This window comes from Oryctolagus cuniculus, chromosome 1 (genome assembly GCF_051225735.1).
Source record: "Oryctolagus cuniculus isolate XC-2025 breed Fujian yellow rabbit chromosome 1, ASM5122573v1, whole genome shotgun sequence".
Classification (NCBI taxonomy): domain Eukaryota; kingdom Metazoa; phylum Chordata; class Mammalia; order Lagomorpha; family Leporidae; genus Oryctolagus; species Oryctolagus cuniculus.
The window spans coordinates 49,474,455-49,499,404 of NC_142867.1; the positions used below are offsets into that span (position 1 = coordinate 49,474,455).

Here is a 24,950-nt window from a genome sequence, read left to right on the forward strand (position 1 = left end):
TAAAGTGACAGCGCTTACACCTTCCGAGGTCCAGCAGGTTTGGCCTTATTCGAATTCTGTGCTGAGTCACCTGCAGATTAGTGATGGGGAGTGACCTGCAAGCTCGTTCTGCCAGCCTCCTGGTTCAAGTGACAGCTCCTGTCAAATCTTGGCGAGTGTCTTTGAGTCTTAAGTGCCCAGCTGTGCTCTACATACTGCACACGTCACTCACGTGCTCCTCACCCTGCCCTCTGGGCAGCTGCTACAGTTACAAACCCACTTTGAAGAGAAGAAAATAGGGGCCAGTGCCATGGCATAGCAGGTAAAGCCGTGGCCTACAGTGCAGCATCCCATATGGATGCCGGTTCAAATTCTGGCTGCTCCACTTCTCATCTAGCTGCCTGCTATGGCCTGGGAAAGCAGTACAGGATGGCCCAGGTCCTTGGGCCCCTGCACCCACATGGAAGACCCGGAAGAAGCTCCTGGCTCCTGGCTTCGGATTATCGCAGTTCTGGCCATTGCTGCCAATTGGGAAGTGAACCAGCGTATGGAGGACCTCTCTCTGCCTCTGCTTCTGCCTCTCTGTAACTCTGCCTTTCAAATAGTTATTAAAAAAAAAAAAAAAGAGGAAATAGAGGCATGGGGAGGCCCAGCAGTTTGTTTAGTGGGTGAGAGGCAGAGCCCACCTGGGACCTCACTAACCCTGAGAACTGAGTGCTTTCACTCCTGCTGCTTGCGGTCGGCCCAGAAGCTGGATGTGAGTGATTTCTTTCTTTTTTTCTTTTCTTTCTTTTTTTCTTTTTTTTTGACAGGCAGAGTAGACAGAGAGAAAGGTCTTCCTTTTCCGTTGGTTCACCCTCCAGTGGCTGCTGCGGCTGGCACGCTGCGGCCGGCGCATTGCGCTGATCTGAAGCCAGGAGCCAGGTACTTATCCTGGTCTCCCATGTGGGTACAGGGCCCAAACACTTGGGCCATCCTCTGCTGCCTTCCCGGGCCACAGCAGAGAGCTGGACTGGAAGAGGGGCAACCGGGACAGAATCCAGTGCCCCGACAGGGACTAGAACCCGCAAGACAGAGGATTAGCCTAGTGAGCCGTGGCGCCGGCGTGTTTTCTTTTCTTAACATCAACAAAATGACACCACTGTCTTTGTGAGACACACCTGAGAATGTTTGTTTTAAAAAGATTTATTTGTACTCGTTTAAAAGGCAGAGTGACCGAAAGAGATCTTCGCTCCTCTGGTTCACTCTCCAAATGGCTGCAATGGCTGGGGCTGGACCAGGCTGAAGCCAGGAACCTGGAACTCTACCAGTATCTTCCCAAATGGGTGGCAGGGCTCAAGGACCTGGGCTGTCGCTCGATGCTTTCCCAGACACATTGGCAGGGAGACGGACAGGAAGTAGAGCAGCCGGGACTCAAGCTGGCCCTCCCCCGTGGGATGCTGGCGTTGCAGGCCGCAGCTTAATCTGTTGCGCCACAATGTCAGCCCAAACCTGAGAATCTCGACCTTGGCACCTGCCGTGCCCTCACCTCCTGAGTGCAGGGCCTGCGGACCTCATGCACTCGTTCTCTGCACGCTCAGTCTGCACCTGCACCATCATCTCTTACCTGTGTGTGCCTGCAGTAGCCTCCCAACCCTCCTGCCCCCGCCAGCTGCTCCTGCCATATTACACCCAGACAAAATCTGATCCCATTACTCCCCAGTCAAACCATTTCACGGCTTTTCACTGCTTTTTAAAATGAAGACAAAACCCTAACAAGACCTGCAAGGCCCTGGTGGTCAGTCCCCGCCCACTTCATGCTGCTCCTCCCTCCCCTTCTCTGTGCCAGACATGCTGGCTTTTTCCTTGAAATACACTGCGCACTTGTCCTTCTTGAGGTCCCAGCTGCCTCCTCACCACTCCTGCTTAAGGAATGGTGTATGTGTGGATGGCAGCTGAGTCCCTCTGCCGGTCAGGCCCTGTGCCCGTTATCCCCTCCCACAGCAGCCTGCCTTTCCCGCTAACACTTGTTACAGTTGTAGTGACCTGTCCATGGCCTTTCTCTTCTACTTGGCTATCAACAGCCATACCTTTGTTTAAAGTCTCTCCACCAACTAGTGCAATGCCTGTCACGTAGTAAACGATCAATAACTGATACAACATTGTAGAATGAATAGATTCAGAACGATTCAGTCATGCAATGGGCCCTGCATTTCCCACATCAATTTCTCTGTTTTAGAGGCTGTTGGAGGCCTGGGGATTCTGCCTTCTCAAGAGCTGAGGTCTCAGAACCAGCAGAGCAGTCACGTCCTAGGGTGTTGTGTTCTTCAGATAAGCTCTTCCTGGTTCCCAGTCTCATTTTCTTTAGGCATAGCCTGGCTTCTGTTCAGTTGTGCAGAGTTGCCCAGGGGAATTGTGTTAACTCGAAAGCCAAGTCCTGGGAGGAAGGGGCCAACTCTGAACGAGGCTGTGGCTCCAGCATCCCCTCGGGCTCGGGGTCTTTGGACTGGGATGGTGTGGCCGGATGAAAAGGGCACTCCCGGGACTCCTTGCCTTTCCACTTGATGTGTCTGCTGTGGCCGAGCACAGGCAGAATGCAGTTGGGATCCTGAGCTTCAGAGCCCAGAGCGGGTGGGTACACAGCATCTGCTGGCAGTCTGATGTGCGATCCAGGTTCTCTTTGTCACCATGGGTTACTTCCTGTAACAGTGGATGTAGCTCCTAAGCCCATTTGCAGGAAGACATGCAAACCTGGGCCTGCAGTTTGAGGTGTATCCTATGTTGATTCCTGGACAAGGCAGGCTCTGTGAGTTCTTACAGAAGGACTGTCTCTCTTTGTTATAAATGAGAGGGCTCCCTGTACTTGTGTCTGATGGATTAATGCCTGTTCCGGAACCCTCTGTGGCTGGGCAGAAAAGACTAGGAGGGCATGTCAGAAATCTTATGGGAATCATTGTCTAAGGGAATGTTTCCAAGAATTCCTAAGGATGGCCAGCGCCGCGGCTCACTAGGCTAATCCTCTACCTGCGGCGCCGGCACCCCGGGTTCTAGTCCCGGTTTGGGCGCCAGATTCTGTCCTGGTTGCCCTTCTTCCTGTCCAGCTCTCTGCTGTGGCCTGGGAAGGCAGTATAGGATGGCCCAAGTGCTTGGGTGCCTGCACCCACATGGGAGACCAGGAGGAAGCATGTGGCTCCTGGCTTCGGATCGGCACAGCGTGCCAGCTGCAACACGCCAGCCATAGTGGCCACTTGGTGGGGGTGAACCAATGGAAAAAGGAAGACCTTTCTCTCTTTCTCTCTCTCTCTCTCACTCACTCAATGTCTAACTCTGCCTGTCAAAAAAAAAAATAATTCCTAAGGATGCACAGTAAGGGTGTACACGTCTAAGTCCCTTCTCATTCTTTCTCGTTGCCATCTGATTAAACTAGGAGGAAGCCACCCTGGGGCAGTGACTGGCACCTCATACCTACAAAGGAGGATATCACATTTGCTTTGGTCTCTATAGAGACTCCAGGTTACAGGCCATTTTGCCTAGCCTCCCTTGGCACTGGGCTGGATGGACTTATATATATAAATGTCAGAAGCAGGCTGTATTTAATATGCATTTGGACCTGGGTGTTGGGAGTATGGGGAGGAGAAATAAATGCTGAAGCGTCACCTGAGAGCTTTTCATCCATCTGTTAGAAAAGCTTGTCATTTTCCAGCTTTTCATTGTTTCTCATTTTGTTTTCTCTGACTGGTCCTTCCATGGGGCCTGCATTTCATTCTGGATCTAGATTATGGGATCAGTGTTCTAAGTAATAACTCTCATTTCTGGGTAGGAACTGGGAACATTAGCAAAGTCTGGACTTGGACTCAGACCTGGGCTCCAATTCTTCAGTCATTTGAGAAATATTTATTGAACACCTACTGGGTTATACTTGTGAACAAAATAGACCAAGTTCCTGCTGTTATGCATTTTACGAGCTAGAGAGAGGGCATAGATGATAAACAGCTAGAGAACAAGTGTATAAAAAGCATCAAGTCAATGGTAAGTGGATGTAGAAATCTGGGACAGTTCCTTAACCTCTCAGAGCTGTTTGTCACCTCTGTAGAACCGATTCTATTACAACTTCTCAAGGCTGTAGAGATTAAAATGAGATTAAAGTCCTGGAAGCACATGGTGGGCATTCAGTCCATCTTCCTCTTTCTACATCAGCTTCCTATGTAGATTTGGTGAGACATTTCTCTTGCAAGTTTAAGACGGGCCTCTGCTCATCAGAGCACAAGGAGAAAACCTAGCATTGCCTCCAGTTTGCAGACCATCCAGTTCCTTCTCAGTGGTCATGCCCGATACCTCGTCCCAGCTTCTTAGCAGGGTTACATGTGAAAGCACCTTGAAGCAGAAGCCCACATGAGGTGCACAACAATTCTTAGTCAAATGTCAATCAGCTCCAGCTACCTGTGGTGCCCCCTGTTGAGAGACCACATCCGTTGCTTTGATGGACACACATCACACGTTGTACCAGAGCAGTGACCCAAGGGGAGCATCTGCACCAAGCTGCCTGCTGTTGCGACTGGTTTTTATTCAGTTCTTTTGTTTTTTCTTTCTTTTTTTTAAAGATGTATTTATATATTTGAAAGAGTTGCAGAGAGAGGGAAAGACAGAGAATCTTCCATTTGCTGGTTCACTCCTGACATGACTGCAATGGCTAGGGTTGGGCCAGTCTGAAGTGAGGTGCTTCATCCGCGTCTCCCACATGTGTGGCAAGAGCCCAAGCACTTGGGTCATCTTCCACTACTTTCCCAGGTCATTCTCAGGAAGCTGGATCGGAAGTGGAACAGCCAAGACTCGAACTGGTCACCCATATGGGGTTCTGGCACTGCAGACAGGGGCTTAACCTATACGACAACACCAGCTGACTCAGTTCCTTTTATTCTTTTAATTTTATTTTATTTGAAAGGGAAAGAGAGAAAGCTCTTCCCTATTCACTGGTTCGTTCCCCAAATGCCCACAACAGCTGAGTCTGGGCCAGGCTAAATTTGGAGCCTGGATATCTTAGACTGGCTGCCTCCAGAAGTGTGCATTACCAGGAAGCTAGAGTCAAAAGGGGAGCCAGGACTTGAACTTGAACCTACTACTTGATGTAGAATACAGGCATCTTAACCACTGCGCCCCACCCTTGATTCTGTTCATGTCTGATTGTAGCTAAAGCTGGAGTTGCAGGTCTCAGAAAAACCAAACCAGGGATTCCCAAGAGTGCGTCTAGAGAAGGAGAGTGTGTTTTGTTTGTTTTGTTTTTGTTTTGACAGGCAGAGTGGACAGTGAGAGAGAGAGAGAGAAAGGTCTTCCTTTTTGCCGTTGGTTCACCCTCCAATGGCCGCCGCGGCCGGCGCGCTGCGGCCGGCGCACCACGCTGATCTGATGGCAGGAGCCAGGTGCTTTTCCTGGTCTCCCATGGGGTGCAGGGCCCAAGCACCTGGGCCATCCTCCACTGCACTCCCGGGCCACAGCAGAGAGCTGGCCTGGAAGAGGGGCAACTGGGACAGAATCTGGCGCCCCGACCGGGGCTAGAACCTGATGTGCCGGCGCCGCAAGGCGGAGGATTAGCCTAGTGAGCCTCAGCGCCGGCATGTTTGTTTGTTTTTAAAGTCCTTTATGTAAGCCTTGGCTCTGGGCCCCTCCCCAAGCATGAGAAGGTAAATAGGAAATGGGTACAGCTGCTGGGCCTTCCCATCAAGGAGCAGGAAGAGGCATCTGGCCTGTGACGTTTCCCAGGTGTGGGGACAAGCTGGGTGGTGCTGGAGCTTTTGAGGCTATAAGCCGGGAGAAGATGGCCAGAGCACCTCCGTGTTTTGGCTCTGAGCAGGGCAACTTGCGCTAACCCCGGTATCTGTGTTGTGTCCGCAGGCCGTGCACACGGGGATGCGAGCTCTCATCTACAACAGCTCCGCGGGGGGCTCGCAGGCTGAGCAGTCGGGCATGAGGACCTACTACTTCAGTGCCGACACCCAGGAGGACATGAACGCCTGGGTCAGGGCCATGAACCAGGCTGCACAGGTGCTGTCCCGATCATCACTGAAGAGGTCAGTCCCGATAGAGGGGCCTCCCACACTCGGAGGGGAGCCCAGAAAAATCCTCTGGTACCTGAAATTCCACCCATAGCTCATTTATGCCTTTCTTTGAAACTTTTTTTTTTTTAAATAAGGATGTTCACTTAAAAAAAAAAGATTATTTATTTGAAAGGCAGAGTGACAGAGAGAGCGATCTTCTATCTGCTGGTTCACTCCTCACATGGCCACAATAGCCAGGTCTGGAATGGGAGCCTGGAACTCTATCCATATCTCCCACGTGGGTGGCAATGGCCCAAGTATGTGGGTGGCCATCCATTGCCTTCTTGTGTGCATTAGCAGGGAGCTAGATCAGAAGCAGAGCAGCCAGGACTTGAACCAGCACTCCAGTATAGGATCCTGGCATCTCAGCTGGTGGCTTAGCCTGCTGTGTTGCAATGCCAGTCCCTTGAAATCCTTTTTAACAATGAGTGGAACGTTCATACACAGCTAACATGTGTTGCCTGTCAGAGCTGGAAGGACCTTGAGAAGTTATCTGGTTCTCTTTCTTCCTTGAACAGAGAGGAACACTAGGCCTGCAGGGTGGAGCGTGTGCCTGGGACACAGTCATGGAGACCTGCATACCTGCACTTCTCGGTTTCCTTTCTCTTGGGTGGAAGGGACAGCAACCTGGGGCACCAGTTGGAGAGGGGGAGAGAGCAGGTCAGACAGGTCTCGTCAGCTAAGAATGGGCCACAGATGGGCCACCTGCTCCTGGGAGCTGACCTAGGAGGGATCTTCACTGAGTGGATGCTCCAAGGTTGCCATCAGCAATCTCAAACGTCCCGAGTCTGTCGGCTGTAGAGGACTCCCCAAGAGGAAGCAGAGGAAGAGCGTGAGTGGTGCTGGGAGCTTGGGGAGAGAGCAGGGTTGCCCTGGAGAAGTCAGGGTGCGATTGAACTGGCCATCTTCTAATGGGGGCCCTGTTCTTATCCTGACACCCAGCTGTGCCTAGAGGCCCCCTTGCCATGATTCCTCAGTGAGCCTCAAGCCTAAAGGGTCTTCTCCAGCAACCCAAGGGTGGGATTTTTCCATGACTGGGCCTTACCAGTCTCTTCCAGCGCCTGTGTGCAATTTCTATATCATGGTACTTCTTAGCTCCCTGCTCTTCTCTCCAGGTGAGCGGGCCATAGGTCCAGGTAGTAACTTCCTTGAAGAGGTCAGAGTGGGGGCAGGCCCCTCCTCCCCCCAAGCTTCCCTGACACCTCAATCTGGGCATTTGTTACAGTGGGTTTTCCCCTTTTGTGTCTGTTAGAGTACTCTGGGCTTCATGCAGGAACCCTTTTTGGTCTTCTGCACAGCATCTGAAACATAAACTACCAATGTCTGTGAGTGTGTAAGTGAGGGAGAAATTCAGAGAATTAATGAATGGACGTGTTGAACAGGACACTCAAGGACTGACGCCTGGGCCCTAAATCAATAACCCCTAACTATGTACCATCAGTCGATTTTTACTCTACCTCCTAGCATCGTCATCCAGCCTGGATGTGCCTGTTCCCATGATGACAGTATGTTCACCCTCCAAATGCCTACAACTGCTGGGACTAGGCCAGGCCGATGCCAGGAGCCTGGAACTCAGTCTGGGTCTCTCGTGTGGGTGGCAGGGACCCCACTACTTGGGCCATTACTTGCTGCCTCCCAGGGTACACATTAGCAGGAAGCTGGAATCAAAGGCAGAGCAGGGACTTGAACCCTGGCACTCCTGTATGAAGTGTCTCAGTTGGCATCTTAATGGCTGCACCAAATGCCCACTCTACTTCAGCACTTTTTTTTTTTGACAGGCAGAGTGGACAGTGAGAGAGAGAGAGACAGAGAGAAAGGTCTTCCTTTTGCCATTGGTTCACCCTCCAATGGCTGCCGCGGCTGGCGCGCTGCGGCCGGCGCACCACGCTGATCCGAAGGCAGGAGCCAGGTACTTATCCTGGTCTTCCATGGGGTGCAGGGCCCAAGCACTTGGGCCATCCTCCACTGCACTCCCGGGCCACAGCAGAGAGCTGGCCTGGAAGAGGGGCAACTGGGACAGAATCCGGCGCCCCAACCAGGACTAGAACCCGGTGTGCCGGCGCCGCTAGGCGGAGGATTACCTATTGAGCCACGGCGCCGGCCACTTCAGCACTTTTTAAAAGCATGGATGATAACAGCTTTTTTTTAAAAAAAATTTTTTTTTATTTATTTTATTTGAAAGGTAGAGTTACAGGGGGCAGAGGCAGAGAGAGGTCTTCCAGCTGCTGGTTCACTCCCCAGATGGCCACAACGGCTGGAGCTGTGCTGATCCGAAGCCAGGAGCTTCTTCCAGATCTCTCACATGGGTGCAGGGGCCTAAAGACTTGGGCCACCTTCTGCTGCTTTCCCAGGCCATAGCAGAGAGCTGGATTGGAAGTGGAGCAGCCAGGACCAGTTTTGCTCTGCTCCTTGTGTCTGATTAGGGTCCTGAGTAAAAGAATCTGAGGATAAGATTGGACTTCACAGGAAAAATGTGCTGTGATTGCTAACTGGTGTTTGTCTACAACACTTGAAGATCGTTTATTAGCCAGCATTTGGGTCTTTCTATTTTTCCTACCTGAAGAATTTGACATCAGCCCTCGGATTTTGCTTTTGAAAGGATTCCTTCCCTTTAAAGATCTCAGGTCATTGTATTGTCTCTAGCTATTCTCTGAGCTTTTTGAAATTTATTCTGTTCTTAATAGACTCTTAAAATTGTGTGATCGTGTTTGCTCAAGGTCCATTCTTTAAAAAAAATAAGGAAAAAGAAAAACCACAATTCATTCTACCTTCTGAGTTGGAAAATAGGCATAATAGCGTTATCCTTCAACTTTCTGAGAGATGCAATTGTCACCCAAGCAGACATACCTATTAAATGGTCTGTGTTCCCAGAGTAAGATGTTCAGACGTTTGGTTAGTTAAACTTACTCATCAGGCAGGCCTGAATCTTCCTCTCCTCCAGTATGGCGATCTGCGTTGGAGAGCCTCCGTCTCTTTGGGTGGCCCCATTGTCGTATTTTCCTCTTTCCCTCTGTGGTCCTCGCCCAGGTCCTCCAGCCCATATCCATATGGGCAGATGCTTTTATTATGGATGGAGGTGGATGTCAGGATTGCAGGTGACAGAAGATGCAGAGTGACCTTAGAAACTGGGGGAGGCGAGCGTTATTGGTTGATGTCACTGAAAAATTCGAGGTAGATCTGGCTTCAGAAACAACTGGGTTCAGGGCTCAGCCACTGTCATTGTAGGTCATTCAGGCTCTGCCCACCTCTGAATTGGATTTGGTACTTAGCTCTATATGGAAGTCCCTGGTACCTCTAGGATCTGTTGGCCAAATGGCTGCAGTGGTGGAGGGCAGGGAGGGGGAGAGAGAGGATGATTAACAAGTACATGGGTATAGTTGGAAGAACTACGTCTAATGTTCTATAGCACAGTGGAGTAACTATTGTTGACAGCAATTAATTAGTATTTCAAGATAGCTAGAGAGAGGATTTTAAATGTTCCCTTACACAAAGAAATGATAAATGTTTGAGGTGATGGATATTGCCTTGATCCCTTCATTTGACATTGTGCTTGTGTACCCATACTGAATATCACACTGTGGCCCCAAGATATCTACAAATATTAGGTGTCTGAAGATGTATCTATTTGTTTGAAAGCAGAGTTACAGAGAGAGGGAGAGTGGGGGCGGGGATATCTTCCCTCCATTGGTTTACTCCCCAGATGGTTACAATGGCCATGGATGAGCAGACTGAAGCCAGGAGTCCAGAACTCCATTTGGGTCTCCCATGTGGATGGCAAGGATCCAAGTACTTGAGCCATCCTTTTGCTGGCTTTCCAGGTACATTAGCAGGGAGCTGGATTGAAAGTGGAGCAGCAAGGCCTCGAATCAGAGCTCGTATAGCATGCCAGCATTGGAGGCGGTGGCCCGGCCTGCTGTGCCACACACTGCCAGCCCATTGAATTTTTTTTGTTTAAAGAAGCATCTCATGGGCTGCACTTGAAACCTATAGGATCAGGATTTCCTAGGGCAGGAGACAAGCCATTCAATTTGGTAAAATTTTTATTAATATAAAGAGAACAGATTTCATAGAAAAAAATTTTTTAACATACCGGAGAAAACAATGGCTGCGGTGGCCACAGATTTATGTCATCCTGGTGAAGTCCAGAAGGAAAGAGCTGGCGTCCGAGAGTCATTCTGATTAGTTAGGTTTAGAGCATGGGTGGTTCTACCCCAGCCCTACTGTGGCCAGGAAGTCCATCAGGCTGACTGGCAAAGGCCCTCTGCTAGGCACGGGGACTAAAGATTCCCAAGGAAATGTCAGGGCTGAGGGCAGAGGGTGGAGAAATGGCTTTTTGGGATGGGAATAGAGTAGGCATGAACAATCAGAGTCCAGGCTTGCTGCTTTACCTCTCACTCCAACTATATTTATTTCTTTGATTCTAGCTACTTCCTCCCAGAGCTTGTTCTCTGAAGTCAGACAGGCCTGGTTCAAGGCTGAGCTCTGCTGTTTTCTAGCTATGGCATTTATTTATTTGAAAGTCAGCGTTGGCTGGTGCAGCTGCTCACTAGGCTAATCCTCCGCCTGCAGCGCCGGCACCCTGGGTTCTAGTCCCGGTTGGGGTGCCGGGTTCTGTCCCGGTTGCTCCTCTTCCAGTCCAGCTCTCTGCTGTGGCCCAAGTGCTTGGGCGCTGCACCCGCATGGGAGACCAGGAGGAAGCATCTGGCTCCTGGCTTCGGATCGGTACGGCGCGCTGGCCGTAGCGGCCATTTGAGGGGTGAGCCAATGGAAGGAAGATCTTTCTGTCTCTCTCACTGTCTAACTCTGTCTATGTGGGGAGCAGGGTCCATCTCCCGCAACATGGCGGGGCGCCCGGGAGAGAAATAAGTACTGAAACTGTGGACTGAAACTAACTCTATGCGTCTGATCTCCCATCATATGGCGCTGAGAGGGAGTAAACAAATCTTACACAGCTGCTTCGTCAATTAGTTGATTCCTGATCCAACCTCTGATTGGAAGAGAGTGGCGTGCTCAGCACGTGGGCAGCAGAGCTTGGATTGGTGGGAGAGGACTATAAAAGGGGGAGAGAGACAACATGCGGGGGGCCCCCTGAGAGAGTCGGTCAGAGAGCTCGTTGGTGCCGCTCCTCCACGAAGGTGGGGGAGCGGCAGCAAATCCGGGAAGGACCGGTGTCGTTCCTCCGCGAGTGGGGGAGGGACAGTCTATTAAAAAAAAGAAAAAAAAGCCGGCGCCGTGGCTCACTAGGCTAATCCTCCGCCTAGCGGCGCCGGCACACCGGGTTCTAGTCCCGGTTGGGGCACCGGATTCTGTCCCGGTTGCCCCTCTTCCAGGCCAGCTCTCTGCTGTGGCCAGGGAGTGCAGTGGAGGATGGCCCAAGTCCTTGGGCCCTGCACCCCATGGGAGACCAGGAAAAGCACCTGGCTCCTGGCTCCTGCCATCGGATCAGCGCGGTGCGCCGGCCTCAGTGCGCTGGCCGCGGCGGCCATTGGAGGGTGAACCAACGGCACAGGAAGACCTTTCTCTCTGTCTCTCTCTCTCTCACTGTCCACTCTGCCTGTCAAAAAAAAAAAAAAAAAAAAAGAAAAAAGAAAAAAAAAAGTCAATGTTACAGAGAGAGAGGGAGAGACAGAGAGAGATCTTCCATCTGCTGGTTTACTCCCCAGGGGCTACAACAGCCAGCACTGGGACAGGCCAAAGCCAGGAGCCAGGAGCTTCTTCCAGGTCTCCCACTTGGGTAGCAGGGCACCAAGTACGTGGGCCGTCTGCCTCTGCTTTCTCCAGGCCATTAGTGGGGAACTGGATTGGAAAGTGGAGCAGCCAGGGCACAAACCAGTGCCCATATAGGATGCTGGTATGACAGGTGATGGCTTTACCTGCTGTGCCACAATGTCAGCCTCTTCCACATGTTTTTAAAGTGTCCTATGACGTGCTTATGTGGCACAATAGCTGTGTCAGATGTGCTGGCTTCCATAGTTTGGTGTGATAACGTTACTGGCTTCTTTTTCTTTACTCCCTTCCAGCTTTGTCATTAGTCCTCCGGATCCTTTTACTAATGAGGCTCCCAGGAGCAGATGGTGCTCTCTCCCTTGCTGGCACATGCCCTGCCCCGAGAGTGGGAGTTGTGGTTGGCAGCCCAGGCTCCCTACAGTGCTGTCCCTGCTCGTCAGCTCCTGCCTCCTTCAGCCTCATCCAGCCTCGTTCCTGTGGTCCAGGAGCAGAGCTGAGAGCCCCCTGCATCTACTGCCTCTGGCTTCAGCACGGCTCCACCCAATACCACCCACCATAGGGGGCAACGAGCACTATAGATGGGCTGCTGGTGTTGCAAGTGGCAGCTTAACCCACTGTGCCTCGACACCAGCCCTTGTTTCCGATTTTCTATGCCCCAGTCCCATGGTGCTTCTTTCAGCAACTTGAATTGGTGCATTTGCACATGCATTTATCTATTTCATCTTTTATTTTACAAGTATTTTTGAGGTCATTTTGTGGGTCAAACCCTGTTAAAGAAGCTGAGAACACAGCAGTGTTCAGAGGGAGAAGCAAAGTCTCATGCACCTTGCAGGCTGGAGGGGAAAGAGGAGAAAACAGATCATAAATGGGGGAAAGATATATCAGTAAGCTAAGTTTTATCATCCATGCATGAAGGCAGTAAAACAGGCTGATGGTAAGGGAGGGGCCAAGGAACCCAGTAGCCCCCTGGGGGTAGCTCAGGAAGGCTTTTGTAAGGGCAGAATGTGGAGGTGGGGCCTGATTGACCCAAGCAAGTCAGATATGCAAATCTTTTAGGAATAAAAGTGTTCCAGGAAGAAGGAAGGGCACAAACAAATGCTCTGAGGCAAGAGTGAAATTGTGGCCAAGTCAAAGTGAGCAGAATGGAGAACAGACTGCAGTGGGCTCTGGGTGTAGAGAGAGGTCCGTCTCCTGAGGCTGCAGCATCCCTCTGAGCTTTGGTCACCTCTTCCCCAGCCCTCACACCCTGCCAGGACTACTGCAGCATGGCCTGCAGGCCTTGGCTACATGAATGTCGTTTCCTCCTTTCCTTTGCCATAGATCTTTCATTCTAAAGCTAGATTGACATGCTTCCTCACCGCCACCCCCACCAGACTTTAGCTCATTGATAGGTGAGACTGTTGTAGGTTTCAAGTATCAGTGCCTGGCACATAGATGTTCAATTAATGGATAGGTGCATGGATATTTGGCTGGCTGGGTAGAGAGGTGGCAGAACGGATGAACAAAAACACCTGTGAGACCTCTCCATGTGAGATGTTTAAAGAATGACTTGGGATGATCAAGGCTTTGTCAGACTTGTGTGTGGGGAATCAGTGTGCTCAGAAATGGCCCAGTCATTTTGGCTATCTGCACTGTCTTTGGAGAGCTAAATATTTAGGCTTCCACACTCTGACCACCTTGGGCAAAGTGAGGCTGCGCAAGCCTCTTTGTCTCTCAACAGGAGAAAATAATTTATAAATACATTTTCAGTCTGGTACAGGGCTGTGGAGTGGGATCAGCTGGGGTCTGAGTCCAGCTTCTGAACTGGTTGGGTGACCCAGGGCAAGTTGGTGCATCTCTCTGAGCTCCTCTCTCGTGAGTAATAACATCTGTGGGTTCTGTGATCATGAGAAGAGGTAATATGGTAATATGGGGCTTAGCTCATGACTTCGTGTTCAGTAAGTGCTCAGTGAGTGATGACTGACGCCGCCATTTTCACTGTCCCTGTCCTTTGTCACAGACAGTTTATTGTAAATGAGCCTGGCGCTCATTTGTGAGTACCCCAGCCTCTCCAGGCTCAGCTGTCTGCATCTTGCAGGATTGTGGCAGGGATTAGAAATGGCCTGTGTCGAATTCCTTGCACACAGTAGGCCCCAGCCCATGGCAACAATAAACAAGCATTGGCCATTTAAAAAAAAAAAAAAAAAGCCTATGACCCAGGCTGTGACTGCCCTAGGGGCATGGACAGTGAATGAGACTCACAAGTGCCAGAGCTTCAGACTGGCTAGGCTGAACCATTACAGGGGTCCACCTTGCCCAGATAGAAACAAGACAGGATTTCTCCATGAGGAAGGCACAAAATGGGGTGGGGAGTGGGGCCCCTGGCAGCCACTAAACATCCCTCTTCTTGGTCTGGTTTGTTGATCCGTACAGCTCACAAGGAATTTTTCCAGTAGCCACTCTACCGAAGCAAGAGGCAGCTCAGCTTGGCAGCCTGGTTACTCCACTGCTTCTGCAGCCAAGCTCTCCCCTTGGGGAAGGCAGCCCAGAAACAGCGGAGTTTGCCATCAGAGCTGGCAGGCCCTGTGTTGTTAACTTGGGCAGAGCAGACAGAGCGTGAGAGGAAGCGGCATCGTTACCCCTGTCCCAGGGGGGCTGCTCTGTTGACCTCAGGAAAAGATGAAACCAACTCCTGGCTGTTTCTCTTCAGCTGTCACCTTCCTCGGGCACGAGGAACTAATCCAAGAGAGCAAGCCCTTCCACCGGCGGGCTCTGCAGCTACCTCGGGCCCCTAGATCTGCAGCCCTTGGTACCAGTCTATCGATTGCTTCCAGGATGAGCTTAGGTCTTGAGCCCACCCTGCCCCTTAGACTGGGGGCAGTGCTCAGGACTCAGGCTTTGTTTTCATAGGCCTTCTGCCACCTGGATGGGCTCAGATGGAGCTTGCCAAGAATATCAGTGGCCTGGCTCTTGTTCTTGGACAATTAATGTGGTCATTTAGGTGAAGTGAGTAGGGAGGGAATTTTCAGGGGTGGGGGGTCAGCCGAAGAGCTGCATCTGCCAACATGACCAAGCTCCCTACAAGCTCTCATACCTCTGCCCACCTCAGTCTTTGAATCATTCAATGTGGTGTTTGTGTGTGTGTGTGTGTGTGTGTGTTTAGCATTAAGATAGAGGGAAATACGATGCCTTCTTGCCGAGTGAGATTAAAAGTTTGGAGACAGAATAAAATAATTATCAGTGCATAAATGCTTGGCAAGATCTTTTTACTTCCAAGTTCTTGTGAAGAAAAGGAATAAGAAGAAAGCATCCTTTTCTTTTGAGGTGTGTGCTTTTCCCACTTTGAGGGGAAGCAAGAATTTTCTCTAAGCAGACACACGGCATCCCTGGGGTAAGCAGAAACTAGAGAGGCCCGATTCCAGCCAGTGAAGAGCTCGGTCCCTTCTGTGAATTAGAGACTGCATTTGGTTGCTAATAATAAAATAGCTCAGCTTCAGGTGGCCTAAGGAGGTTGGGCTTTAGTTTTGTCACGTGACAGGATCCAGAGGTGGGGAATCCAGGTTGGTGCAGTGGCTCCATGCTACCCTCGGAGACCTGGACAGGGTGGTTTTATTGCTGTCTACTCAGGTGTTAGCAGGTGACTTTCATTCTCGTTCTTGTCACCTGCCAATCCAGGCAGGAGGCAGAGAAGGGTTAGGTAAGCCTGCCTTCTTATAAAGGCTTTCCTGGAAGACCTGACCCAGCAAGTTCTGCTCTGTTGTTGGCCAGGGCTGGCATATCGTCACCTCCAGCTACAAGGGAGGGTGGGAAATATAAACTTTTGCAGATATATTGCTGCTTTGAAGATGTTGGGACAAAGAAGGCCAAGAATCGATGTTGAATCATCAAGGCATTTGCCTCTGAGGGCATCCCGTGTGCCAGACGCTGTGCTTGGCTCTTCCCAGGCCTCATCTCCTTTAATCTTCACAATACCCCGAAGAGGCAGGGGCTGCTGTTCCATTTCACAGATGAGGAACCTGAGACTAGAGAGGTCAAGTGCCCAGAGACACCCAGCATATGTGCGAAAGAGCCAGCTCTTGAATCCAGATAGTGCGGGCTCTAAACCCTGTGTTCTCTGTGTTTGTCATTTTCAAAAAGTGATACACATGGCTCGAATGGTTGCCAAGTGTCCGCAGTTCTCTGTGTTTTGAACAGTCACTGGTTCCAGGTGTTCACAGCAATAGTGGTGACCTGCTTGGGAACAGCAGCTCTCTTGGGAAAGGCTTGTGTCATCTTAGCTAATCACTTGTGCTCTGCATGGCCAGGTCCTATAGTTGTGATGGCCTGGCGTGCTTCATTCTTTCTCACCATTGTGCTAAACTGAGCATCACAGACCTCTTTTGTGATAAGTCTACTGATTTGAAAAGCTGTGTGTTAAATTTTGGGGGGATGCAAGGAAATAGGATAAGAATTAGAAACCCCTTATGGCCTTAGATGTCACAACTTGGTGAGTTAATTGTTTAACTCAGATGAGGAGGAGGAGTAGAGCCTCACCATCACCTTTCTTACCTGCAGCTACCACCTGGACACCTTGGCCAGAGGCACCTCTTACAAAGTGCCAGGAGCCAGGGGAATGAGCTGTTCCTAGCCTCAAAGTCTTTCATTTTAAGAATTAATTATTTATTTGAAAGGTCAAATTACAGAGAGGCAGAGGCAGAGAGAAAGGAGTCTTCCATCCACTGGTTCACTCTCCAAATGGCTACGATGGGTGGATCAGGGCTTATCCAAAGCCAGGAGCTTCTTCCAGGTCTTCCACATAGGTACAGGGGTGCAAGCACTTGGGCCATCTACCACTGCTTTCCGAGGCCATAGCAGAGAGCTGCATCAGAAGTTGAACGGCCAGGACTCGAACCGTTGCCCATACAGGATGCCGGTACTGCAGGCGGCTGCTTTATCTGCTATGCCAGAGCGCCAGCCCCGCCCCAAACTCTTTGGGGCTAGAAAACCACAGGGTGGCAAGGAGACAACTGTTCTTTTGTCTACCTCTAAAGTTTTGTTTTGTAGTAAATGCTGGTGTTACTCTGAAGAGAAAGATTTATCATGCCCTATTAAATTTACTTCCAGGAAGTACAGGCATGGGTGGGATTGTGCATATTCAAGTATATACACAGTGAGGACTAAGATTTATGATCCCTCATCTCAGGGTTCCTGGTAAGTATCTGGTCCAAGTGGGATGGAGTATGTTCGCCTGCTCCTCCAACATAAATTCTGCAAAGCTTTTGGAGCCACTGTTACATCCCTGAGCAAAGTGATAAACCAGGACCCTGTCCTAAGGGAGAGAGGCAGGTGACAGTGGGACACAGCCATGAAAGAGGAGCGAGCCCTCTGCTCCATCCCAAAAGCTCCTCTTCTAGCTTCAGTTCACATCCTGACCTATGACCACACACCCCCTTCTCCTTTTGAGTTCCTAGATTTGCATGTGTGTAGTGCATGGTCTCTCTCTCTCCCTCCCTCCCTCCCTCCCTCTATCTCTCACACACACACACACACACACACACACACACACGGAGAAGCAGAAGTACATGGGCCCTGGGGTCTGCCTGGGTTTGAGCCCTAGCTCCACTGTGTCCCAGCTGTATGCTCACTGGTCTTCCCCATGTCTCCACTTCCTTCTAACGTCTAATAATACTTCACAGGAGTCTTTGAGGTCAATGTTATTCTGCTGGAGCTGTCCCCTGAGGACACAGACATATACAGAGGTACCTGTTCTCTGAAGATTGTCAGTTGTGCTGCCAACTGTACTTTGGGCTGTGCCAGACACTAGCAGGAGAGATCCTTGGCTCAGCAGCCTTCTGTCCAAACCCCAGGAAGACAGAGGGACACATAGAGGAGACAGGAACAGTGGCATTGAGTGGGAAGACAGCTCAGGCATGGTCTTCCTGAGAATGTCACATGTCTCATTGATTCATTCTTTGATTCAGCAGTATTGATAGAGTGCACACTGGTTCCCCTTGCCAGTCATGGTGACAGCCGTTCCAGATGGGCCAAGGTTCACCTTGGCCTGAGAACTCATGGTCTAGTTGGGAGCTGCAAGAGTCAGCATGCAGTGAGGGTCTCAGTGTGAGCAGTGTGACGACATGGCCAGCATGTGGTATCATTCTAGACTGGGGGTATATATCAGGGTGGCTTCCTGGAGGAGATGACACTTAAGCCAGAAGAAGGTAGGCAGGCAAAGTGAGGGTGGGCAGGGAAAGTGTTCCCAACAGAAGAGTGGCTCGTGCAGAGGCCTGGAGGTGAGTGACCAAGAAGGGTGCTCATCAGGGAGCCCTGGCCATGGTGTGGGCTGAGTGTGTGCTCTTGTTGCAGGGATGTGGAGAAGGTGGAGCGGCAGGCGGTCCCCCAGGCCAACCACACAGAGTCCTGCCGAGAGTGTGGCCGCGTGGGTCCTGGACACACAAGGGATTGCCCTCACCGTGCCCATGACGACTCCTTCGGCTTCGAGAGACGGGAGCAGGAAGAAGAGCGGTACCGTTCGCAGAGGGACCCGCTGGAGAACAAGCGAGACAGGAGCAAGGCCAGGTCCCCGTATTCACCTGCTGACGAGGATGCCTTGTTTGTGGATCTGCCCAGTGGCCCCAGAGGCCAGCAGGCACAGCCCCAGCGGGCAGAGAAGAATGGCACACTGCCCACCTCTTACGGCCCGGGAGAGCAGAATGGGACTGGCGGCTACCAGCGAGCCTTTCCTTCCAGGGGCAACCCTGAGAAGCACAGCCAGAGGAAGAGCAGCCTGGCCCAGGTGGAGTCCTGGGCGAAGGCACAGAAGGGGGACAGCAGGAGGTGAGTAACAGATGAGGATCGCTGCTGATACTGCGCTCACGAATGTAGTAACAGTAGAGCTATCGTTCCCTTAGCACCTGCTGGGTAGACTGCTGGCCTTCAACTCATTAGCTCTGTTACCTTCAGAGCTCCCTGTGACGGTCCTGCAAGGAGGGAGTGATAGTCCTCATTTCCAGAGAGAGAGGCTGCAGGAACCTGCCCTGGGCACATGGAAAAGTGGCCGAGCCAAAGTCCAGGAACAGGTGCGTGGGCCTCCAAAGCGCACAGGAGGTGCCCTGGAGGCACAGAGAGAGTGCCTGAGACCTCCAGCAGGAGCGAGCACTGCTTCTGTGCACCCAGGAAATACTTCTATAAACTAGCATGAATACCGTGCGTGGACCTGTGTGTTAATCCCAGGCACAGAGATATGCTTCAGCCCTGTTGACATTGGACTTCCTAGTACCCATCCCTTCAAGGAGTGGTTTTAAATTATTTGCCAGGCATGCATCTCTTGCTTTTGCAAAGCATCGCCTGTATTTTATGATAACCTCAGATTAATTAGGACACATTAATGAACAAGAAGAACTCAGGGTCACCGGCCTTCCTGTTGTCCCCAGAAGCCACTGTTTGTCTCTTCATTATGAAGACGTAGCAGATCCCTCTTGCCATCCTCAGGCATCCAAGACAAGCCACTGAGCAGAGGAGATAGCAGAATCTGCTGCATCCAGAAGACTCCCCAGGGGCTGGCCTGGCTCTGGTGCCACAGGCTGATTATGTGCTATAAAATGCCACGCTTCTTGCTCCCTGTTGGCAAGACCCAGATTTCTAGCTGTGGGCTCGGGAGGCAGCAGTGCTTCTCAGGGAATAGCCAGGGCCGGTTTTCAGGAACCTGGGGGTGTGTGCACCTGTGGGTTTCGTAACCTCTTTAATCTGGCCCAGCTGGACGTGGTGAAATCGCATTGCAGACACCCTACATGGCTGATTGGCATGGTTGTGGAGCAGACCAGGAGAAGGGGAGGCTTTCTGTGATGTGGATGCAACCCCTCCCCAACCCACTCTGGAAATGACCAGGTGTCAGTTCTGTTTGTTCAAATGTTGTGTCTTACTGAAAACAGAATCTTTTGCCCAAGGACACTTCAGGGAGAGGCTGCTGTTGATGGTGTGGGGCTAGGTAGGCTGCCTGGCAGATGGTGGCAAGATGACCTTACTGCTGAGTGAGGTGGGAAAGGTGGCAGGAGTGAGGTCATGCAGCTCCTTATACTCCCCAGTAAGGGATTTGAATCTTCCTTGGAAAAGCAGTAGGAGGAGCCGCTGGGAAGTGATGTGATCTGATGAACATTTCATAAATAGATTGGGAGCCTAAGGAAGAGGCCGCTGTGACAGTCCAGGAGGGTGACAGCAGAAATAGAAATGAACAGGTTTGAGGTCCATTTTGGAGGTTGAGGTGATGAAGTTTGTTGGTGGATTGGATGTGCAGGATGAGGGAAGAGAGGGACAGGGAAGAGTCTCAGAATTTTGTTGAGGTGGGGAAGGAACAGGATTGGAGGAAATTGGGTTTTCCATTTTGGACATTTGAGTGGGGAGGGGTCTCAGGTGGTATTGGAGCTAGCATTCAGGTTTGGCTTGGCTAGTAGGGAGGTGTGGTGCCATGCACCTGCTGTAAGCCATGGGGGGAAGTGAGCTGGATGAGGAGCGTGGTACCTGTGGCATGTCCAGGTGAAGGTCACCTGTAGGCTACAGGGTACAAGCTGAAGGGGAATTTGGGAGTCAGTGCTCTAGTGGTGGTCACAATGGATGCCCTGGCAGTAGTTGAGAACAATAATTTTATAAATCACTTATTAATTACTTATTAATTAATCACTTATTACTAATTTTATGAATCAATTAATTAAGACAGCAAGCTCTTGTCCACAACAGTTGGGGGTAGAGGTGAAGCTGGGAGCTCAATCCAGGTCTCCCACATGAGTGGCAGGAACCCGATTACTTGAGCCATCACCACTGCCTCCTAGGGGCTACAGTAGCAGGAAGCCAGAGTCAGGAGCCACAGCTGGTATTAAATCCTGGCACTCCCAAGTGAGATGCATGCATCTTAATCACTAAACTGAACACCTCTCCAGAGCTGTGATTTAAAAAAAAAAAAAAAAAAGATTATTTATATACTTGAAAGGTAGAGTGAGAGAGAGAGAGATCTCTTCCGTGCACTCTCCAAATACTCACAACAGCCAAGGCTGGGCCTGGCTGAGGTCAGGAGCCAGGAACTCCATCCTGGTCTCCCACATGTGGACAGGAACTCAAGTACTTGGGACATCATCTGTGCCTCCCAGGACATTAGTAGGAAACTGGATCAGAAAGGCAGAGTAGCTGGGACTCATACCAGACACTTGGATGTGGGATGCAGGTGTTCGAAGCCACTTAACCTGCTGTGCCACAACACCCACCCGTGGAGCTGTGATTCTTAATCAGGACTGCACAATTTGGTCATTTGCAGTCCTACCCTAGAGGTTTTGATTTTTTCGGTCTGGGGGTGAGGTCAAGGTGTTTATCTGTGTGTTTGACAAGCTCCCTCAGAAATTCCAGGGTATAACCACAGTGAGAAACTGGCTTGGCTGCACACTGGAATCACCTGCTGAGGCTTAACATTGACCGAGGTCTAAGTCCCATGCCCAGAAATCCAGTTCCACTGGGCTGGGCTGCAGTCCAGATATTAGTGTTTCTAAGAAGTGCATCCTCCATCACCCCTCCTCCCTTGATGATCCTCATGTGTGGCCAGGGTTGGGAATCTCCATCCAGCTCAGGGTGAAAAGCAGCCGAAGACCAAGACCTGGGAAACCCCAGGCCAAGGATCAGGCAGAAGCAAAATCTCCATGCTGGAGGCTGAGCAGGAGATGAAGGAGGGAGAGGTGCGGTTAGGAGGACTTCAGTCAGCAGTGCAAGGGTCTGCAAGCAAAGACTTCTCCCTCGGTGGGGCACCTGCCAAGGTGGACACCTCCAAAGGAAAATCCAGAACCTTGGGGTCCCTGCTGGCCTTTTCGCTCAGTGGCAGAAGTCTTTTCTTGCTTTGAGCTTCTTGCTGTGCTGACTCGGACAAACCTGAATACAGCCAGAATGTTGAAATCAGGTAGGAGGCAGAGAAACCAGAGGGGAAGAAACTGGAAAGATGGCATAGCTGATAATACTTTGTGTGGTAGAAGTACAGAAAGGATTGCAAAAACTGGGCAGCTGATATGTGATTGTACGTCGTTGCTTCTCTACACAACCATTTCTGGCAGCCTGCAAACCTGTGTTGTTCACAGTGGCTTGCATTTGGGAGTGGGGGGTCAGTGCATTAAGGAGCTAAAGGGGGAGACGTCAACAAGGAGATGGGAGGGGATGGGGATGCGGCGGGTGTTGGACTTTCCCGGGGGTGTGGGTGGGCGTTCTGCTGACATCAAGTCTGTAGGCATATACAGTTCATTGGCTGGGAGGTCATTGAATACATAGCTAGGGGAATTCCAGACGAGGAGTGGAAGCAGATCTCAGTGGGCTAAAAAGTGAATACAAATGAAGAATTGAAGGCAGAACATAGAGAAGAAAGTGCTGTCAGTCTCTGAGCAGAGTGTTTGCCATGTCTCTGATCTTTCATCTTAAAAGATCTGCATCTTTCATTCCCGCATTTTTTCCCTAAATATATATACTTTTAATTTCTTACAATAAGAAATAAAATAGATCGACGGCTTAATAAAGGGACATTCCCCTCCCCCCCATTTTCAATCTCAAAATATAGAAAAATGGATAGCTGTGCTTTGTGTATAAATAAGACTATGCTAATCTCATTGAACTGAACATATTAAGAACACATTGCAAGGGTGGTCATTTGGACATAATCCTCTATTCTTGGCTTTAGACAGCACAGGGAATTCTTTAAGTTCTTTTTAAATGTTTTTCATTTTTTCATTTTATTTGAAAGCCAGCCAGTCAGAGAGATCTTCCATCTACTGGTTTATTACTCAAATGCCCACAATACCCAGGGCTGGGCCAGGCTGAAACCAGGAGCTCAGAACTCCATCCGGGTCTCCCACGTGAATACCCGAGTACCTGAACTGTCACCTGCTGCCTCCCAGGTTGGGCATTAGTGGGAAGCTGGATTGAAAGGGGAGAGGGGACTCTATCCCAGGCACTATGAAAAGGGATGTGGGCTTCCTAAGCAGTGATTAGTCCCTGTACTACGTGCCCACCTGGGGAATAAATCTTTCAATATTCAGAGATCTGTATTACATTTCACATCCTTAACCCCTTGTATAGTTTGTGGGGGGCCGGCGCCATGGCTCACTTGGTTAATCCTCCGCCTGTGGCGCTGGCATCCCATATGGGCACCGGGTTCTAGTCCCAGTTGCTCCTCTTCCAGTCCAGCTATCTGCTGTGGCCCAGGAGGGCAGTGGAGGATGGCCCAAGTGTTTGGGCCCCTGCACCCGCATGGGAGACCACGAAGAAGCACCTGGCTCTTGGCTTCGGATCGGCGTAGCTCTGGCTGTAGTGACCATTTGGGGGGTGAACCAATGGAAGGAACTACAGTGGTGTGAAAAAAATTTTTTTTAAATAAAAAATGAAAGAATATGGTTTGTGGGAGACAAATTGATATACACTTAGACTTTTACCATATTCTAAGAACTTGTTCATAAATTTGAGCCTACCATTTCTTTCCTCCAGTGTTTAAAAAAGGCACATGATAGTACTTCAAAAAGTTCGTGGAGGAAAATGGAGTTAAAAGATAAGTTTATTGTGGTACAAAAATCTTAGAAATCCACACGTAGTTTTTTCCATGAACTTTTGAAGACCTTTCCTCCTGGGCAAATGAAAAGGCACTGGAGGTGGGGGGGGGGGTGGCCGGACTAGGGTAGGGTTAGAGGATCCAAAGACTGTGATAAAGAACAGAGTGACAAGTGACAGTCCTGTGTGGTGGGTATGATCCTAGCGTGAGGAGCTTCTGCGCGTAAGTAACTGATTCTAAAAAATGATGTCACATTTAACAAGACCTTGTTTGAGGTGGCTGTATCAGAATGTCCTGTTTAGTACCTCTCAGGACAGGGTAGCCCAGGGCCACCAAGCAGGGAGTGAAGGTCAGAGACTTGGAACCCCCTTTTTGGATAAAACTGAGGTGGGCGCAGCAAATGGGTTTACAGTTGGGCAAAGCTGCTAGGAGAAAGCTGTAGCCATTGCGGGGAGAGAGAGGGAGGAGGAGAGAGGTCTTCTGTCCTCTGGTTCACTCCCCAAGTGGCTGTGACGGCTGGGGCTAGGTCAGACGGAAGCCAGGAGCTTCTTTCAGATCTCCCATGTAGGTGCAGGGGCCAAAGCACTTGGGTCATCTTCTGTTGCTTTCCCAGGCACATTAGCAGGGAGCTTAATCAGAAATGGAGCAGCCAAGACTCCAACCAGTGCCCCTATGGAATGCCAGCATTGCAGGCTGTGGTTTAACTTGCTACGCCAGAGTGCCAGCCTAGTGTCACTTCTAAATGGCAGGCAGTGCATAGGTGGAGGGCCCAGGTTAGAGATGAGCTAAGGCCTTTGGGGCACTGTCCAGTGGGGTCACTGTGACCATCCAGACACCGAGTGGGCTGCAGACTAGACGTAAGGAGCGTAGGTGTGGAAGCACAGCTCAGATGTACTTTGCATAGCTTGCATTATGCTGCTGCAGAATGAACAATGGCTGGAAAAATCCTGACCTTCTCCCGGGAAGTGCTGGCCCTGCCACCTCCTCTGAGGGCTCAGGCACTGCCCCTGCTTCAGACACATTTCCAGTGAGCCTGGCGAAACTGATAGCAAACCCTGCCCCCTAGTAGCAAGCCGACCCGCTTGACAGGACAGGTCTGGTTGGAAGAGATCTGAAAATGCCCTCCTGTTATTGCAAAGGTATCATTAAAAGAAGGGTGACGAAAGCAACAATATTTGAGTGCCAGGTGTTTGGTTTTTTTTGTTTGTTTGTTTGTTTGTTTTTTAAAGACTGAAAGAGTTACAGAAGGTGGGGGGGGGGGGGAGACAGAGATCCTCCATCTGCAGGTTCACTCCCCAAATGGCTGCAGTGGCCAGGGCTGGGCCAGATGGAAGCCAGGATCCAGGAGCTTCTAATGGGTCTTCCATGTGAGTGCAGGAGCCTGAGCACTTGGGCCATCTTCCACTGATTTCTCAGGCATGTTAGTAGGGAGCTGGATTGGAAGTGGAGCAGCCAGGACTTAACTGGAGCCCATATTGGATGCTGGCCAACGCTGCAGACAGCAGCTTAGCCCACTATGTCACAGCACCAACCCCATGACAAGTGTTTCTAATCCTTGCAACAATTTTTAAGTGGTTCTTACTATCCCCATTATATGGTAAGGAAAGTGAGACTTGGAACATAAGTGACCCAAAGTCTGATAGCCAAAAAGT

The 24,950-nt window shown here is 50.6% G+C and overlaps 1 protein-coding gene across 19 annotated transcripts in view; it reads left to right on the forward strand.

The window, feature by feature from the left end:
• Positions 1-24,950, forward strand: part of PLEKHA7 (pleckstrin homology domain containing A7) — a 222,922-nt gene that overhangs the window by 160,147 nt on the left and 37,825 nt on the right. For all 19 annotated transcript variants that reach the window (XM_070072882.2, XM_089328143.1, XM_051833953.3 and 16 more), the window contains 2 exons: positions 5,848-6,023; positions 18,102-18,572. In XM_070072882.2, the coding sequence (XP_069928983.2) occupies positions 5,848-6,023; positions 18,102-18,572 (647 nt within the window). The remainder of the gene's footprint in view (positions 1-5,847; positions 6,024-18,101; positions 18,573-24,950) is intronic.